This window comes from Mastigoproctus giganteus, chromosome 5 (assembly GCF_048544385.1).
Source record: "Mastigoproctus giganteus isolate SK-2022 chromosome 5, ASM4854438v1, whole genome shotgun sequence".
Taxonomy (NCBI): Eukaryota; Metazoa; Arthropoda; class Arachnida; order Uropygi; family Thelyphonidae; genus Mastigoproctus; species Mastigoproctus giganteus.
Window position 1 is genome coordinate 205,810,752 of NC_143579.1, and position 19,394 is coordinate 205,830,145.

Genomic DNA, 19,394 nt, shown 5'->3' on the forward strand with positions numbered 1-19,394 from the left:
TACAAGTTTTTGGAAAGGTTAGTATTTGGGTCTAGTTGCTTTCAACCTTCACATTTATCATTTGCTGCTAAGACATGCCAATCTATGTCCTATGCATTTAGATAAATAATGTACATGTGCTAATACTAAAATATGTCATTTAGATTGCTTAAATTATGCAGCATTCATATATCTAATACATAGAACTTTGACATTTTTGTACATTATGTTTCTGAAATGTTTATGAACTACAAATTTGTGAATGGCACAATTAAGAGCCTATAAGGAAAAGTTACTTTAAATTTTTAGCTCAAAAGATATATATTTGAATAATATACAGGTACATCTCAAGACATTCATTATAACAGCACTTGGAAATTACCACCAGTATTCAGTTTGTGACATCCACACCGCTATAATGACACCACTACACTCCAAGCTGAGCAAATATAAATTGAAGTTACTGCAAAATTGAAGAAAGCATCATTTAGTAAGTAGAATATGCATATTCACTTATTGATTTTGCTTCAATAGCCCCTTTTTAAATGGGTTCAAAAGTCTCATAAAAGGAAGAAGCAGCACATGGGAGGAAGTTAAGACATCAAATATGACTTGAGCTTGGAGAAAAGTATATCCTAATTTATTCATAAACTATAGTTTTTATGGCTATCAAGAAACATAGTGGAGATCAAAAAAAGCTGGCTTAAATAATATTAAGGAGTCTGATGTGGTGAATTTACTAAAATATGTTGTGAAGATATGAATACTGAAGAATTCCTTGAACTTGAAACCAAGGATTGCAAGGACAATGTTGCATAAATACTAATGCTGCAGCCCCAGAAATTAATAGCAACCAAGGACATATCAGAAGCGTTTACCTATTTAAAAGCTACAATGACACTTTTGCTGTGAAAGATATGCAAAAGAACGGCAGGTTGAACAGAGATTAAAAAAAAAAACATACAAATGCTACTAGCTACAGTAGTGTACAATTTAAAAGAAGAGTTTGCAAGTATAAATGATCTCAACAATTTGCATAACTACAACAGAAATATTCAGTTTTTTTTTATTCCACAATTTTCTTTTCTTCTATGGTTGTAGGCCTAATGGGGATGATTCCAATGTATTCCTTAAGTGCACTCAAAACCTATGTTGATACAGTAAACCCTCACTAAACCGGATGTCAGATAATCTGGATCAAAATAGGAAAAATTCTGTTCACAGTTGAGTTGTACTTTGAAACACACATGGGATTTAGGAAGGCAGATGAGTAACTCTCACTGCGTGCTGATTGATTACACAGAGAGGGACGGATGTTATTGCTTATATCGCTTCATTTTTGTACTTCTTTATACGTATATACATGAGTTTACATATTTTATATAATTATGGGTTCTAAAGAATTAAAAAGTGAAATAAAAAGAAAACATTTGACTTTAATTATCACTGACAAGCTCAAAGAGATGGAACTTGAAATTGGTGCTCCTGGAAAAAAATTGCTGAAGAATTTGGTATTGGCTAACAGGCTGTGTCAGATATTAAAAAACAAAAAGAATCTATAAAGATATTTAAAATTTCCTTTAAAATTCGACATGGGAAGTGATAAAAGCAGTGTATCAAATAGACATTAAAAAAGCCAAAAGAAATGTGTTGCTGGAAGAAGCTGTATTAATTAAGTGGTATTCATAGCAACGATCAAGTGGTGTTGGTGTGCGACGCCAGCGCCACCTGATAAATGTATAGTCTTTTTATAGTTTTTAAATAAAGGCTCCACAGTGATATAGTTAATTTATTTTCATCAGCACTACCTATTATATCATTAAATTTTCCATTTATTTGTGTTCTAAGTTTTTTTGTATTTTAAGGTTATCTTTGATTCACTAATCCGGATGACCTCTGACCCCAATTACTCTGGATTAGTGAGGGTTTACTGTATTATTATGTTTATTTTTGAATTGGAAATACATAATGGAGTTGAATGTTTTGTGATATTTTTTTACCAATTCTTCAGTGACTGCAAAGAGAGCAGCTAAGAGTTATTAATATTGAATTCTTAAATTTTTTTTATTAGAATTAAAAGTTTTAGTAAATTAAACCTAGATCTAATTTGCAGAATTTTGTTTTAAGGTTAATTTTATGTAGTAAATAACAATAATACATAAACACTTACCAGCTGCCTTTGCAATATCACCATCACATTTCATCCACAAGAACTTGATTTGTTTATATATTTTTTATATTTGTTTATACTTCCCACGAAAGTATATATGTTTTGCCCATAAACAAATCAACAAGCTCTTGTGACTGAAGTGATATTGCAAAGGTAGCTGGTAAGTGTTTATGCATTATTGTTATTTACTATATAAAATTAACCTATGACATTGGTTAGTACATTTGATCATTACTACATAGATGAAGTTTTTTAGACAAATTGAAGTTTGCACATTGGCATCATCATTGTAACATCTCAAATTGTTAAATCCATCACGAGTTGCCCTCCTTACACTTTAAATAAGTAACAATAGTCTTTTCTAATTGGGAAGCTTTACGTATTTGAAGTATAAACTTGGCAACTCACTGTGAAGGATTTCACAATATGAGATGTTACAGCAACGATGCAAATGCACTAACCAATGTCAAGTTTGAGGCTTTCCTGCCCTAGATAGTTAATAAAATTAGCCTTAAAACAGATATCTTCAAAGTAGATCTAGGATTGATTTTATAAAAAAACTTTTTTAATTCTACTAAAAAATTGTTTTAAGAATTCCATAATAAATCTTAGTTACTGTCTTCGCAGTCACTGAAGAAAATATGTTAAATAAACCAGCAATCCATGAAGTTTCAACATTCTTTTATTATTACCCTATTATGTATCTAGGCTGTTGTTATGTAGGTTACGGAAAATAAATAAGGCTACTTCTTTCACTGTTACTGTATTATGGTTTAATAATTATTAAATGTAATATTACTAGTTAATTTTTTTCAAGGAACAGAGCTATTATTATAACATAGGAATATGGAAAATCTCCATTCACTTAACTCATTTTTGACAAATCTAACCCTATCATTTAGCAAGGCATAGAGTACATTCTAATACTGTATTAATATATTAAATGTATGTATATTGATAATTCTGCCAGTGGTATACTGAGTTTAAATCCAGGTGCTATTTGAATGTAGAGTTTGTAGTATAAATTAGTATTGGGATTAAAAATAAAACAAATATTACATCTCAAAAGTACTATCTACTAGTTTACATGTACTATCCTTAAATTAGTCTTTGTAAATCCATGCTATGATTCTCATATAATTCCATTCCTGCCCAGATGATCTTGTAATGCATCCTTAATCATGGCTTCCATGATTTTCTTGCCACATAAGTTAAACCTCCCGGTCTGTAATTATTTATTTCACCCTTGGAACTGACCCACCTGTGTAAATTGGGAAGACATTTGCACTTCTTCAGTTTGCTGGAAGTTTGCCTGGGTTTAAGAATGTGCTCTATTATAATCAACAGGCATTTGGAAAAATGATCTGCTGCTTCCTTTAATATTGTGGAAAAATTTTGCTGTTTAATTCCATAATAATTAACTACATGTATGTTGATAATATTTAGTCATTCATCCATAAGCAATAGGCATAGTAATCAATATGCAATTGTTAAATCACAGGACTATATTTGTAAAGCTTGACATTAGCTGAGATACATTCTAAATAAAAACTATAAATATAAAAATTACAAAACAAGCACATGTACTTACCATTGTAGAAAAACCTCTTGTTAATAATGTACACAATTTGTAAAATAAAAAAAAAAAAAAAAAACTCTCATTATCACAATAGAGATAGTAGTAGTGGCATGTGATGCAAAAAAGCAAATGTATGAGCGTATGCAGCATCAGCCAAAAAAAAAAAAAAAAAAAAAATCACACCATTCCCTCCAAATGCCTGTCCAGTTCCTCCTTAAATTTATTCAACCTATCAACTTCCACAATCACAGATGGAAGTTTGTTCCAGCAATTAACCACCCGCTGGCTAAAGGCAAATTTCCGCACATCTATTCTACATCTGTCCTTTCTTAATTTGAATTTATGCCCCCTTAGGTTCGTAATCTGAACAAGTGGAAGGATCCCATCAGAATTCAGCGTGCTCAACCCATTCAAGGTCTTATACACCTCAATCAGATAACCACGCAGGTGCCTAGTCTCCAGCCACTGCAATTTGCAGAACTTAAGCCTCTCTTGGTAAGAGGATCCTTTCATTCCCCTCACCAACCTTGTTGCCCTTCTCTGTACACGTTCAAGCAAATCTACATCCTTCCTAAAATGAGGCCTCCAGACCTGTACGCAGTACTCAAGGCGTGGCCTGACAATTGCCTGATACAGAGGGACAATCACCTCCTTTTCCCTGCTAGCAAAATTCCTATATATCATTGACAAAACCCCATGACCTGACCTGGCAGCCTATCTGCATTGCTCAGATATCAAAATTATTTTTTGCATCCAGTTCTTTTGTAACCACATCATAATATCCTATCAAATTTGTCAGACAAGACTTTCCCTTAACAAACCCATGCTGTGTCTGAATTATTGCTACAGTCTTGTCTAGATGATCCTGCAATGCATCTTTAACTAGTAACTCCATTATTTTACCCTGAATAAAAGTTAAACTAACTGGTCTGTAATTATGTCACCGTTCGATCTCCTTTTTTGTGAATTTGAGGATACATTTGTACATCTCCAGTCCGTGGGGACCTCCCCTGAGTCCAAGGATGCTCTAATAATTATGGCTAAGGGTTTGATTAGTTGCTTTGCTGCCGCCTTTAATATAACTGGATAGATCCCATTCACCCCAGGTGCCTTTCTTATGTTTAACTTCAACAATTTCTCCTCCACTTTGCTCTGTTATTACAAAATCATTAAGCACCCTGCTACAATTTGATAACCTTCTGCCATTTTCAAACCTTAATAACTCCTCATGTGTGAATGTAGATGCAAAATACTCATTCAGTTTGTTTGCTATCTGAGCAGGATCATCAACAGTCGAACCATCAATATCAAGTGGACCAATCAGATTCATCCCCTTCCTTTTAGAGTTTATATAAGTAAAGAAATCCTTGCTGTTTTTCTTAGCATCCTTTGCCAAAGATTTCTTGTAATCTGCCTTCGCCTGCCTAACCTGATTACAGACTAGCTTATATCTGCCATAGGCTTCTGAGTCGCTTGATAATTTATATGCATCCCATGCATTTTTCTTCTCTGTTATGAGTCTCATTAGTTCATTTGATAACCATTTAGGCCTAAACCTTGAACAATATTTCTTAATAGGTATGTAACTTTTAGTAGCTTCCATGATTAATTCCTTGAATGCTTCCCACTTAGAATTTACTGTTGGTAACATCATCAGTTGATTCCACTGTACAGAATTTAAAAACAGAATTTATCGTGCTATACGAGGACTGACTGTACAGTCAGTCCTCGTATAGCACGTTAGTTGTGTTCCTAGAAACCCTCGTGCAATATAAACAACAGGCCCTATGGGAAAAATAGGGTTAGGTGCCGACCACCCAAGATTGAACACACATTTGTAACCAAAACATTACCAAACACAATAAATAATTGTAACAAAATACTTATTTTATTATGACTATTACGTAATAAAATATTGCTAATGCTTTTGCTTCTATCGTAAGCAAATTTGTTTTTTGTTTGATTTTCTATCCAAACAGATGGCAGCCGTTCCATCTCTTCCAATTCTTTGTGTCTTAATCTAATGGATTTTAATTACACTGAGTTGTTCCTGCTATGAAAGTTGTTTTTATTTTCTCTGCATTCTTTGTAATTCTCGGCGTTGCCTCATTTAGGTCTGTAGCACGTGCAATATCACATGGTCTTTCATTTCGCTCAAAGCGTTTCACAATTTCACATTTTTTCTCTATCGACAGACTGGCAATAAGCCTTACCAGGGAAACCCCGGTGGGCCAGAGGCCGGTGTGATTTTGGCCATAAACCATAGTATGAGGCCACTATAAATTTTCCAGGGTAAGAATTTTTGACCAAGTCCGCCTCTGTTTATCGATATTGCTTTTCTTTTTCTCTCTCTGAATCTGTAGTGTCTTCACCAGGATGCTTCCTTTTCACACCTTTTAAGTATTTTACTCATTTTTAGGGAATAAAGCACAATTACAAAACGAGGAGGCACGCTTGATACACGTAAACAAAGCTGCGCACGTGTAGCAACTGAATAAACAACACCGTAAAGGCAGAGACACACTATTAACACCTCACATTTTACTAAAGCACATTTCTGGGGGTTACTACCATAAAACAATAAAAACAATTTCCAGTTGAGTTCCTGCTAGTGGAATCTGTTATAAACTGGTAGTAAACTCGATCTAATTGCATTTGCGATTATACCGATAGCTGGAATTGTGTTGATTTTTACGTTATTATGGTGAAATGTGTTTTCCCTTCACTGATATAAAAAACATAAATACATTTTCAGAATCTTCTCTTCATTCCTATCGTGTTGCATTCGGTTGGGGTGATTCTGCGTTCGACTGCCATTTCTTGTAAACACAAAGGCGAATTGTGTATAAGCCAATCGGTTTGTGTTATATAAGATATCATTCCCCTATTTATAAATCGTGTATGATCGAATTCGTGTAGTGTAAACACATGTTATACGAAGACTGACTGTACTCACCTTTATGGAAACAAAAACTCTTTCCTTTACCCCTGATTGTAATAATATCTTTAAGTAAATCCCACATCAGTACACTGTGATCACTTCCACCTAATGGTTCCTTTATCTGCAAATTCTTAATACACGCATGATCACTGCTGATAACCAGATCAAGAGTATTACCCTCTCTGGTTGCCTCTCGAACATTCTGCTGCAGAAAACAATCATCCAATAAATCCACAAAAGTCTTACTAGTGTGTGAGTGACCAACCCACAAGTTCCAGTCAATATCTGGGAAGTTTAAATCCCTCATTATAAGACATTCTGATTTACTAGCCCACTATTTCTCTGGACAATTGTTCATTGTACTCATTTGAGTCATTAGGCCTATAACACACACTCCTACTCTTATTTTTGCTTTCGCAGTGCTCATGTCACACCAGACTGACTCAACAGTGCACTGTTCATCTATATCAACTGGATGCACTTCTTTTGATTTTTTTTGTTTTTCTTAATTAACAGCATGAAACCTCCTCCCTTCCTATCTTTCTGTACACATTGTACTCCCCAAATTCCAATTCTGCATTCCTAATATCAGTGTGACACCACGTCTCTGATATCCCAACGATATCCACCTTTGGTGTCTTGACCAACACTTCAAATTCATCAAATTTATTTACTATACTTCTAGCATTGGTATACATGCAAGCATACATGCACCTATTCCTAGTTACCCTGACACATCCCATATACCCAGCTGTTTCACGATGACTGCCATCAGTCCCTGAAACCCCCAGCACCCCTTGCTCCAGGTCGCTACTTATTCTAAAAGAAGTTGTGCAAGAATCATCTTCACCTCTGCCCGCGGCTACTTTTAACCTTTTAGTCCTTGTATCCCCCAAGCTATCAGTTTTCCGACCCACCTAACACTGCCTCGATAGCATCAGCAAATATTCTTGCACCCTTTCTATTTAAGTGTATCCCATCCTTGTAGAAGCAGTCTCTCCTGTTAAAAAGCACAGACCACTCTGAAAAAAATTCTACCCCTTGAACCTTGCACGTTCCCTCCAGGGCCAAACTGATTGACAAGGCTGTGATACTACAGTGCTTGATGCGATACTACAGTGCTTGTAAAATGTGCATCAATATATGAGTCAGAGCTGCTTGGAACAGCTGCTGAAAACAGATCACAGATAAATCTCAAAAACTGAAGATTCCTCACCATCACGAAATTAACATTCAGAGTGAGGTTATGGGAAGTCTAACCTGAACCAAGCTAATCTTAGATCGGACCAGTGAGAGATTTCCCCTTGGGATTGTGGTGGTGGTACCCAATAATGATGGAGAAACAAAAAACATACCATGGGATGGGGGGGAGGTAATACTTCATGAAGGGAGGGGACCATTTTCTTTGCTGACCTATCAGTTGAGTTTGGGTTCTCTAATAGGAGTGGGTCAAGAAAAAAGGGAAAGAGATTCTTTAATGTTGTGTTCCCAGTTCTGTTGTTATTTCTAGGGCTCACCATGACTCCAATCATTAGAGGTTGATTTCCTCTGATTATTCACATTTCTCTATGCTGTTAATGATGAATGGGGGGATTTCATCAAGGAAGAGGAACATCAGTGGTGGCCAATTACTAGCAGATGATAGTTTCAGGCTCTAGAAATAAGTTCCATTTCAGGTGCATTACAAATAATAATTCCTGATTTTATAACCAAATTAAGTCACCCCATTGACAGGACAAGGATTTTTAAAATATTCAAGCAAGCATTGAAATGGATCAGAGATCCTGTTCCACATTTATAGTAATATTTCTATAGTTCAACTGGGGAAGGAATGTTCAATATCAGAATTGAACTTAGAACCAACCCAGCGGCTAACAGAATGTGTTGAAAATTTGTGTGACAATCTGCATTTCTTGTCCATTAATGCAAAATCGTACTTTCACTTATGCTAATTTTGAGGGAGTGGGGAGGAAGGAATGAGGGCTGTGAACTTGTAATTATGCTTGAAATTTTCCCAAGGACCAACAGAACAGAAATTTGGCCTTGATCTGACTTTCCATTCTAGAACAATACATGAAATTATTTCTATTTATAAGAATAGCTTTCTGTGGTCATGGGGTGCTATTATTAATCTTAAAAGCTTTCTAGGGGCCAATGAAACATATGCTGAAAATGTGATAAAGACTGAACTCTTTTTATTGAGTAATATCTAAACATCCAATAACATACTTCCATTACAAGGTAGAATGTGTGTGCAGCATGTTAATATTTCAGGCACATTCTATTTTTTTACTTGAAATTAATTTAATTTTTTTCTTTTTCTGTGATTAACTGAAGTGTAAGTAAATATAGTTATCTCCTTATCAATTAATTACTAAGATTATAACTTTATAGAATACTTAATCCCACTGTCACTTCAAAGGCATCCTTATGCCCTATTCTCCTCACTCAATAGAGTATAAAAAAGACTGACATAATTTATTGCTAAAGGAGTGATTTTTGTATAATCAAGAGGATTTATATGTTGATCTATGATCAAGATATTTATTTAAACTTGCTGAACAAGAACTTGCAAATCTGTTCACATTTGGATACTCCCTATTGAATGTTTCCCATGTAAATGTTTATGAATATCTATCAGGGTATACTATTTGTATTTCTGTATTTATTTTCTTAATTCTTTGTTCATAAATGATATTTAGAAGTATCGATGTCATTATTTTAGAACTTTTAATTCAATAGTTATAGAAATTGTTTAATCATAATTATGAAATAATTATTAAAATGTTTTCTGTTACAGAAACACATCTTTGGATAAGCTGGATAGAAAAAATGATATAGAAGCTCTTGATTTTAGTGTCTTATCAGCAAAACTAGAAAATATAACCATTCCTCCTGATTTGTACAGTTTGCTTAAATATATTGCTGCATCTTAATTTTCCATGTTCTCTATTTGTCTCCCAAGTCATATAAATTGTGCACTCATTACTTATGTTTTTAAGTATGCGTCCTGACTGGCCTGAAGAGTTTGTAGGATCTTTTTTATATAAATTTCCAACTTTAAAGTTTTCATCTAATAAATTCTTTTTTAGTAAAAAATATCGTAAAATGTTTTAAAAACTTTTATAGTAAAAGCATTTTTCTTAAAGGAATGTTTAAGTTACTAAGTTAGTAATATGTCTAATTTACATTAATTTTTAAATTGGAGTGAAAAAATTTTTTTTTTTTTTATATTCTATGTTCTTTGGTAAAAACATGCAAAAAATGGGAAATGTTACATGTTCTTATACTTATTTCCTTCAGATCATGTATGTTATTTTTATTTATTAATTTATAAATTAGTTAATTTTTTAATTGTTTGAAACAAAGTTCTTTGCTAACCAAGTTAGTATTTTAAAATTAGTGAACTGAAAGAAGCAGTAATATTAAATTTTTTTCAGAAATTTGAATATTATTGCTTCTTTTAGTAATTTAGATAAAAACTTTACTTACAGAATATTGGTTGAATACATGAAGAATCTTTAAAAATGTGTGATGACAGTCTGTGATTTTGGCTCACTGAAAGTTTCTGTAAAAAATTATTTATCCATTTCAGTATACTGAAATGAATTATGAGTAGAAAACCTGTTAAAAGGTGTTAATATAAGAAAAATGTGTGATTAATCACACATAAGCATTTCATAAAGAGTGTACTGTGCATTGGATATTTTTTATATAAATTGCAAAAAATTTTGCTATAAATGTCTTTAATCACTATGAATGCTATCTGTAATAGTTATTTGTATAAATAAAAATTCTTATATAGATTAAAGATAGAAATAAACTTGATGTATTTCTCTATTTAGTTTTACACTCATATCACAGTTTATTTATTTTTAATAAAATTTCAAAATGGAGCATTTTTTTTTGGACTGTTTAAAAATGTACACACTATATACTATGCTTTTTTTTTTTTTGTACTTTCAACTATTTTTGCATACTAATTAACAAGAATGAAAGAAATAAGATTTTATTAAATTAAACTTGAGTATTATAAACTTGGTAAAATTGTATTAACCTAAAATAATGCTGTCATCAATGAAATTTACTGATGCCACATTGAACACACACACACAAAAGACACTGATTACTGGACTAGCAAGGAAGGTGGACAAACAAAGTGAGGAAGTGTACAAATGCATCGATAAATGGCAAGATGATGAGTTATAAAGAGCGGCCTTTCTAACTTCAATACTTTAAGTTAAATATGAAATAAACATTGCCTAAACTGAAAATGATTTCTATGAAGTAAACAAACTGGATCACAAACAATTCCTACAGTTTAGACCCAATCATCCCTTTCCCAAAACTCAAGAGGAAGGATTATTCCTTCTTGGAACCTTAAAAAAAGTAGTAGTGATGGAGGCATTTGATGCAAGAAAGCAAGTGTATAAGCTTGCTTTCAATATGTAGCATCAGCCAAAAAAAAAAAAACATTGTCCAGTATCTCCTTGAATTTATTTAAGTTATCTTCCACAACAACAGATGGAAGTTTCTTCCAGCAATTAACCACCCTCTGACTAAAGGCAAATTTCCACACATTTTTCTACAACTATCTTTCCTCAATTTCAATTTATGCCCACTCAGGTTTGTAATCTGAGCAAGCAGAAAAATCCCATCAGAATTCAGTGTGCTCAACCCATTCAAGGCATACACCTTAACCAGATCACTTTTCAGGTGCCTTGTCTCCAGCTGCTGCAATTTGCAGAACTTAAGTCTTTCTTGGTTAAGAGGACCCTTCGTTCCCATCACCAATCTTGTTGCCCTTCTCTGTACACACTCAAGCAACTCTACATCCTTCCTAAAATGAGGCTTCCAGACCTGTACCCAATACTCAAGGCATGGCCTGACCATTGCCTTATACAAAGGAATAATCACTTCCTTTGCCCTACTAGCAAAATTCCTGTATATAATTGACAAAACTCCATGACCTGCCCTGGCAGCCTGTCTGCATTGCTCAGAAAACTTCATATCTGACTGCACAATTACTCCCAGATCTTTTTCATTTCCTACCACCGTAAGTGTAGTACCACACATTTGGTAAATTTCTCTGGGGTTACTTCTACCCATATGCAGTACTCTGCATTTGTCAATGTTAAACTTCAGTTGCCACTTCTCAACCCATCTGCCCAAATTATCTAGATCCTGTTGCAGTAGCATACTGCCATTACTGTCATTAACAATCCTGCTAACCTTTGTATCATCTGCAAACTTCAACATTAAGCCTGATATACACCTTTATCAATATCACTGATAAATATATAAAACAGGGCGCATTATAGCCAAAGTAGCTTATGTGCCATCAAACCCCCATAACAACAAAACAACAGTGGGCCCAACACCAAACCCTGGGGGACTCCACTAATAACATTAGTCCATGAAGAGCAGCATCCATTGATTACCACTATCTGTCTTCTCCCACTAAACCACCCTTTTATCCATTGTAGCAACTTACCCTTAATACCATACTGCTCCAATTTGTACAGTAGTCTTCCATGTGCAACAGTGTCAAAAGCTTTCCTGAAATCCAAGTATATGATATCAAAATTATTTTTTGCATCCGTTTCCTTTGTAACCACAAAGGAAACGGTGTGGACCACCGCTTTAAAATATATCCAGGGTATGCCACTTATTGCATTCACAGTTTCCATTCATGTAATGGTATCCCAAAGTTTTAATCGGATGCATACTAACATAGCAAAAATGACATTTATTGTAATCGGCTCTTCAGCTTTTGTTATTATCTTACTGTGACCTTGCCACATGTGCAGTGGAAGTAATTACAAAATATCCTGATTTCTTTTTGAACCCAGACATATTGCTGCATACAGTTTGTAGGGTTGTTGGTGTTATTACTCCATGAGAGAAAGTACTGTATCTGTACTCCTACCAATTTGACTTTTAAAGTAGAGCATTAACTTTTTTTTTATTATGTACTGTCAGTAGCGTAGGAATGTCTTGGCATTGGGGCAGGTGCCAATGGCTCCGGTATCAGAAGGGCACCACTGACAGCTCACATCAGTTCCGTGGCAAGCTATTTTGACACCCGAGGCTAGCTCGGGAGTCAAAATAGCTGACGAAATGGCGACCCTAAATGATGTCCCATCGGCATGAGAGCAGGCGTGTGGAAAATAAATTTTTTCCAAATGGCATGTTTTCAGAGGGCGATTCAAGCCTGCATGCACCCTTAAATCTGAGTGCATAGTAGCATAGTTCTATTTGCCATCCAGAACGTAACTTTGAAGGGACCGATCAGGCAACCACTTCATCAGCGCATTCTTGAATGCATAATCTTCAGGTTCTGTATTCAATTTGAATGAAATAGTTCTTGTGTCGTATGGCCCCCCGTCCATTCTTTGATGCCATCAAGCCACTTTTTTTTTTTTGTCTTCCTTTTGCTCTTTTGCCTTTAATCTTCCATTGCAGGATTAATCTCTGCAGGTCATATTGTGGGCCTCTTATAATATGCCCGAGGTAGGCAGTCTTTCTCTTTGCAATTGTAGTTAGTAGTGTCCTTGTGATTCTTGCCCTCTTAAGGATCCGCTCATTGGTGACCCAATCTGTCCACGGCACTTTGAGCATTCTTCTGAGCGTCCACATCTTGGAGGCTTCCAGTTTCCTGATTTCCGTATGAAATCAGGAAACTGGAAGCACCTCCTATATGGTCTCACATCCATATAGGAGAGTGCTCCATGTGTAGCATTTGACCATTCGATATCTTTTCTGGGAATCCACTTTCGTGTCACAGAGGAAGTTCTTAAGATTCTTAAATACCTCTTTGGCCATACCAATTCTGCTTCTAATCTCTGTGCATTGGTCGTTATTATTTGTAAAGATCTTTGCCAGATATTTAAAGCTACTCACTTGTTCGATGGGGGAGTTGCCACAGCGTATTTTGATTCCAGGCACGGTGTTTGCTTATGACCATAGTTTTGATCTTTAGCATTAATTGTTAAACCTATCTGCTCACTGGCTGTTACCACTTTGTTGAGGAGTGTTTGTAGCTTTTCTTCTGAGGTTGCAATGAGGACAGTATCGTCTGCATATTGCAGGTTACTGATAACTGAACCATTAACAGTAATTTTTTTAGAAACTTATATTAAATCTATAATGGTTTCAGCATAGAGGTCGTACAGCATAGGTGACAACACACATCCTTCCCTCACTCCTTTCTAGATTTGTACTCAGTCTGTGTTTTCTCCCTCTACAGCGATTGCCACTTCTTGCTCAAGGTATAATAACTGTGGTACCCTTAGTTCCTTGGGATTGATGTTTATTGTTCAAGAGCTGGAAGAGGATATCAAGTTTCAAGCAATTGAATGCTTTGTTAAGTCAATGAACCAGACAAATAGGTTCTGCTGGTGTTCAATTGCTCTTTCTGCCAGTATATTCAGAGCAAATATTGATTCTCTTGTACCAACCCCCCTTTCTAAAACTCATCTGCTCTTTTCCAGTTTGTTCTTGAATCTTGCCTTCAATTCTGTGTAGAATCATCTTCAAGAGGACTTTCATGGAGCGGCTTACGAGGCCTATTATGCGGTGGTCCGCACATTTTTCTGCTCTTGCCTTTTTAGTATGGGAATAAAGATGGATCTCAGAAAGTCAAGTGAAGTTACAAGTAATAACATCAGAAATGACTTAAATTATGGGTAAATATGGTCGTTCGTAATTAATTTGTAAAGATTTAAAATTTCATTCTGAACGTTCATTACAAAGCACAGAAGAAAAATGTGTATAGTGTTTTTGTGCTTGCTATGTAAATAGGTAATCGTGAATATTGTGATTTATAATTTAAATAAAACAACAAAAGCCCAATTAATTTTAGACATGCCATCGTCGTAATAAATTCAATACATTGAAAATTTTCTTCGTTCTGCGGAAACTATTTTAAATGTAATTACCAAGGGGAATTAAAAAAATTCGCTGTAAAGAAGATGGTTAAACAGAGGTCAGATTTTAATATTATTTATTACAATTTTACCAATTATCAAAAAAAGGCGCATAGCCACAAATTTGCCAAAGGCACCAAAAACCTAGCTACGCCTCTGTGTACTGTAATGTAAGTGCAAAAGAAACAAACATGTCTAAACCTTAAAGAAAAATTTGCCATTTCAGAATGCTATGATAAATTACTGAGTGTACAATTAAAAAAAAAAAAAAAAAAAGCATAAGTAGTTCAATGGCTCTGTTGCCTTAGAGCTACTTGTGCTTGGTTTTTTATATCTTCGGACATTGCATCACTCAAGAAATGAAATGCTAACAGCTGTGAAATCTGTTAGACATCACACAAGCTTCTACATTTCTGTTCCACCAACCAACTACCCGCTGGCTAAAGGCAAATTTCCACACATCTATCCTACATCTGTCTTTCCTCAATTTGAATTTATGCCCTCTCAGGTGATTATTCTGAGCAAGAGGAAGAATCCCATCTGCTTTGAGCATGCTCAAACCATTCAAGGCTTTATACACCTCTATCAGATCATCTCGCCGGTGCCTAGTCTCCAGACACTGTAATTTGCAAAACTTAAGTCTTTCTTCATAAGAGCAACTCTTGTTGCCTTTCTCTGTACTTGTTCCAGCAGCTCAACATCCTTCTTGAAATGAGGCCTCCAGATCTGTATACAGTACTAAAAGTGTGGCCTGACCATTGCCTTATATAAGGGAATAATCACCTCCTTATCCCTGCTAAAAAAATTACTGTATATATCATTGCAAAGACACCATGAGCTACTCTTGCAGCCCATCTGCACTGCTCAGAAAACTTCATATCTGCCTGCACAATTACCCCCAGGTCCTTTTCATTCTCTACCACTGTCAGTGTAGTACCACAGAGTTGATACGTTACTCTGGGGTTACTGTTTCCCATATGTAGTACTTTACATTTGTTAATATTAAACTTCATTTGCCACCTCTCAGCCCATCTGCTCAACCTTTCCAGATCCTGTTGCAGCAGCATATTGTCAGTAGTGTCCTTAACAACCCTGCCAACCTTTGTAATGTCTGCAAACTTGGACATTAAGCTTGATATACCTTTATAAATACAGAAAAAAACAATGGACCCAACACTGAACCCTGAGGGACTCCACTAGTAACATTAGTCCACAAAGAGCAGTGTCCATTGATTACCACTCTCTGTCTTCTCCCCCTCAACCATCCCTTTGTCCATAGCAGCAATTTGCCTTCAATGCCACACTGCTCCAATTTGTGCAGCAGTCTTCCATGTGCAACTGTATCAAAAGCCTTTCTAAGATCAAAATATATAATATCAAAGTTATTCCCTGCATCCAGTTCTTTTGTGACTGCATCATAGTATCCAATCAAACTGGTCAGGCAACACTTTCCCTTAACAAAACAATGCTGTGTCCGAGCTATATCTGAAGTCTTGTCTAGATGATCCTGCAGTGCTTCTTTAACCAGTGCCTCCATTAATTTTCCAGGAACAGAAGTTAAACTCACAGGTCTGTAATTACTTGTGTCAGCCTTTGATCCTCCTTTGTGAATTGGGGTCACATTTGCACATCTCTATGGGTACCTCCCCTGAGTCCAAAGAAGCTCTCATAATTATGGCTAAGGGTTTGCTTATTTCCTTTGCTGCCTCCTTTAATATAACTGGATAGATCCCATCCACCCCAGGTGCCTTTTTTATGTTTATCCTCAACAATTTCTCCTCCACTTTCCTCTGAGTTATTACAAAATCATTTAGCTCACTGCTAGAGTTTACTTCGCCTCTGGCATTCCCCTTCCTGAATAACTCCTCATGTATGAATGTAGATGCAAAATATTCATTTAGTTTGTTAGCCATCTGAGCAGGATCATCAACAGTTGAACCATCAATATCCAGTTGACTAATCTGATTCATCCCTTTCCTTCTAGAGTTTACATAGGTAAAGAACTCTTTTCTGTTTTTCTTTGCATCCTTTGCCAAGGATTTCTCATAATCTGCCTTTGCCTGCCTAATCTCCTTTGTGACTTGGTTTCAGACCAGCTTATATCTATCATAGGCTTCCATGTCACCCATTAATTTATATGTATCCCATGCAACTAGTTTTGGTATTCATTTAAAAATTGTGCAGTTTTCTAAAATCATGACTCTGGTGCCTAGTAAGAGCTCGACATCAATTTTTTAACTAATTAAATTAAAACAAAGTGTCACCCTACATATAGTATGTTACTAAAAAACCAATGTCTTCAACTTGTTCACAAGAGATCTTGCTTCTAAAATTACAATAAGTTTAGTAGAAAGCATTCTGCTAAATGAATTAAGGCATCTCAATCCTAAAATTTCATTTTTAATAGATTAATGCAGTTAATTTTATATTCTCATCTGATATCACATAACAGATTGGGAGTTAAACATTTAGCATGTTTCTAGTAACTTCTATCTTATAAATGAAGTTGAAAATAAATTCTTTGTATAACACCAAAAAATCCATTTAGAAAAAGATGGACAAAAGCCATTGTCCACAACCACTAAATTTAGAATGGCATCTAGAAGGCAGCATGAAAAATACAATAATATTCTTGTTTGTACTTTTTTTTTTTTCCTGCCTTTCATGTTGGCTGACTGTTGTAGCCTGTCTACAGCAATTACTTAAATCCAGTGGTGAGCTGAGAATATTTTAACAATGGTCTCTCAGTTTTTCTTACTTTTTATCAAGTAAATTTGATCAGTCACAGAAGTGACTTCATCTGCAGCTTCCACCAGAGGCACTTCCCACACTCGCATTACTAGTGCAGGCACAATACGATTAGAGTGCATGATGCATTTTTTGTGACTCGGTATGATGCTTCGAGTCAGGTGTGGATTCAGGGAGGTGTACAGATGGGACTTATTTCCCCCTTAACTATGCATATAAATGTATGTGTATAATGTTCAAAAATCTGATCGTCATGCCTCCCCTTACGATACCTGGATATGATAGTGGTTGGAGTTCTAACTTCATACTGGGTATCATAACACCCAAGTCCCTTTCCTCCAGTACTGGGTTTAGTTGAACCCCACCAAGTGAATAAGTTATTTTGGGATTACTGTTTCCCAGGCGTAATACCTTACACTTTGTTGGATTAAAGCATAGCTTCCATTTTTCAGACCATTCCTGAAGTCTATCTAGGTCTCTCTGAAGAAGCTCAGCTTGACAGTGATCATTAACTACTCTACCAATTTTATCATCATCTGCAAATTTAGACATCACGCTCTCTATCCCTTCATCGATGTTGTTTATGAAAATTAAAAACAACAGTGGTCCTAATACTGATCCTTGGAGAACCCCACTTCTTACATCAACCCAATCTGAGGAATAGCCATTTATCACAACCCTCCTGCCCTGAAGCTATCCTGCTATCCATCTAAGGATTTTCCCAGTGATTCCAACCTGTTCCAGCTTATAAAGCAACTGCTCATGTGGGACTGAGTCAAAAGCTTTGCTGAAATCTAAATAAACAATGTCGAAATCATTCCCTAAATCCAGCTTGTGAGTGACCTTTTCAAAATAGCGAACCAGATTTGTTAAACATAATTTTCCCTTTACAAAACCATGCTGAGTATCCTTGAGAATTTCAATTCGATCCAAATGATCCTGAATTCCACCCTTGATCATTGCCTCCATGATTTTCCCTACCACTGAAGCCAGACTGACAGGTCGATAATTTCCCACTTCACTCTTAGTGCCACCCTTATGTATGGGAGATACATTGGCACTTTTCCAATCCAAGGGAATCTTCCCAGAGTCTAGTGATGCTCGCATAATTAGCCTCAATGGTTCAATGCACTCACTTGCTGCCTCCCTTATGATTATAGGGTATATTCCATCAACTCCAGGAGCCTTACTAGCCTGTAGGCTCGAAAGTTTTTTCATTAAATAATCTTGCAAAAAATGAAAAAGACCTGGGGGTAATTGTGCAGTCAAATATGAAGTTCTCTGAACAGTGCAGACCGGCTGCCAGAGCAGGTCATGGATTTTTGTCGATGATATATAGGAATTTTGCTAGCAGAGTCAAAGGGATAATCGCCTAAGGGATAGGCGATTATCCCTTTGTATAAGGCAATGGTCAGGCCACACCTTGAGAACTGCGTACAGGTCTGGAGGCCTCATTTTAGGAAGGATGTAGAGTTACTAGAATGAGTACAGAGAAGGGCAACAAGATTGGTGAGAGGAACAAAGGGGTGCACTTATGAAGAAAGACTTAAGTTCTGCAAGTTGCAGCATCTGGAGACTGGGCACCTGCGAGGTTTATAAGGCCTTAAATGGATTAAGCAGGCTCAATGCTGATGGGATTCTTCCACTTGCTCAGATTAAGAACCCGAGGGGGCATAGATTCAAACTGAGGAAAGGCAGTTGTAGAATAGATGTGGGGAAGTTTGCCTTTAGCCAGCAGGTAGTTGATTGCTGGAACAGACTTCCATCTGTTGTTGTTGTGGAAGTTGACAGCTTAAATAAATTTAAGGCTGAACTAGACAAACATTTGGAGTGACCGGATGGATGAAATGGGAAGGTTTTTTTTTTTTTTTTTGAGTGATGCTGTATAAGCTTGCTTTCTTGCATCATATGCCTCAACTAATACTAATATGTTTAAAATTTCTTTCAATTCCTCATCAGTGGTATCATTATTTTCTTTATTTAATTTAAAATAAATTAATTTTAAATTAATTGTTGTAATTAATAACTCTTGCAATTAATAACTTATCC

General features: G+C 35.7%; 1 protein-coding gene across 2 annotated transcripts in view; it reads left to right on the forward strand.

The window, feature by feature from the left end:
- LOC150086029 (uncharacterized) overlaps positions 1-9,645 on the forward strand; it is a 125,228-nt gene extending 115,583 nt beyond the window's left edge. For both annotated transcript variants that reach the window (XM_090373663.1, XM_090373664.1), the window contains one exon: positions 9,470-9,645. In XM_090373663.1, coding sequence (XP_090229789.1) covers positions 9,470-9,605 — 136 coding nt within the window. In that variant the 3' untranslated portion in view covers positions 9,606-9,645. The remainder of the gene's footprint in view (positions 1-9,469) is intronic.
- The last annotated feature ends 9,749 nt before the right edge of the window (positions 9,646-19,394 follow it).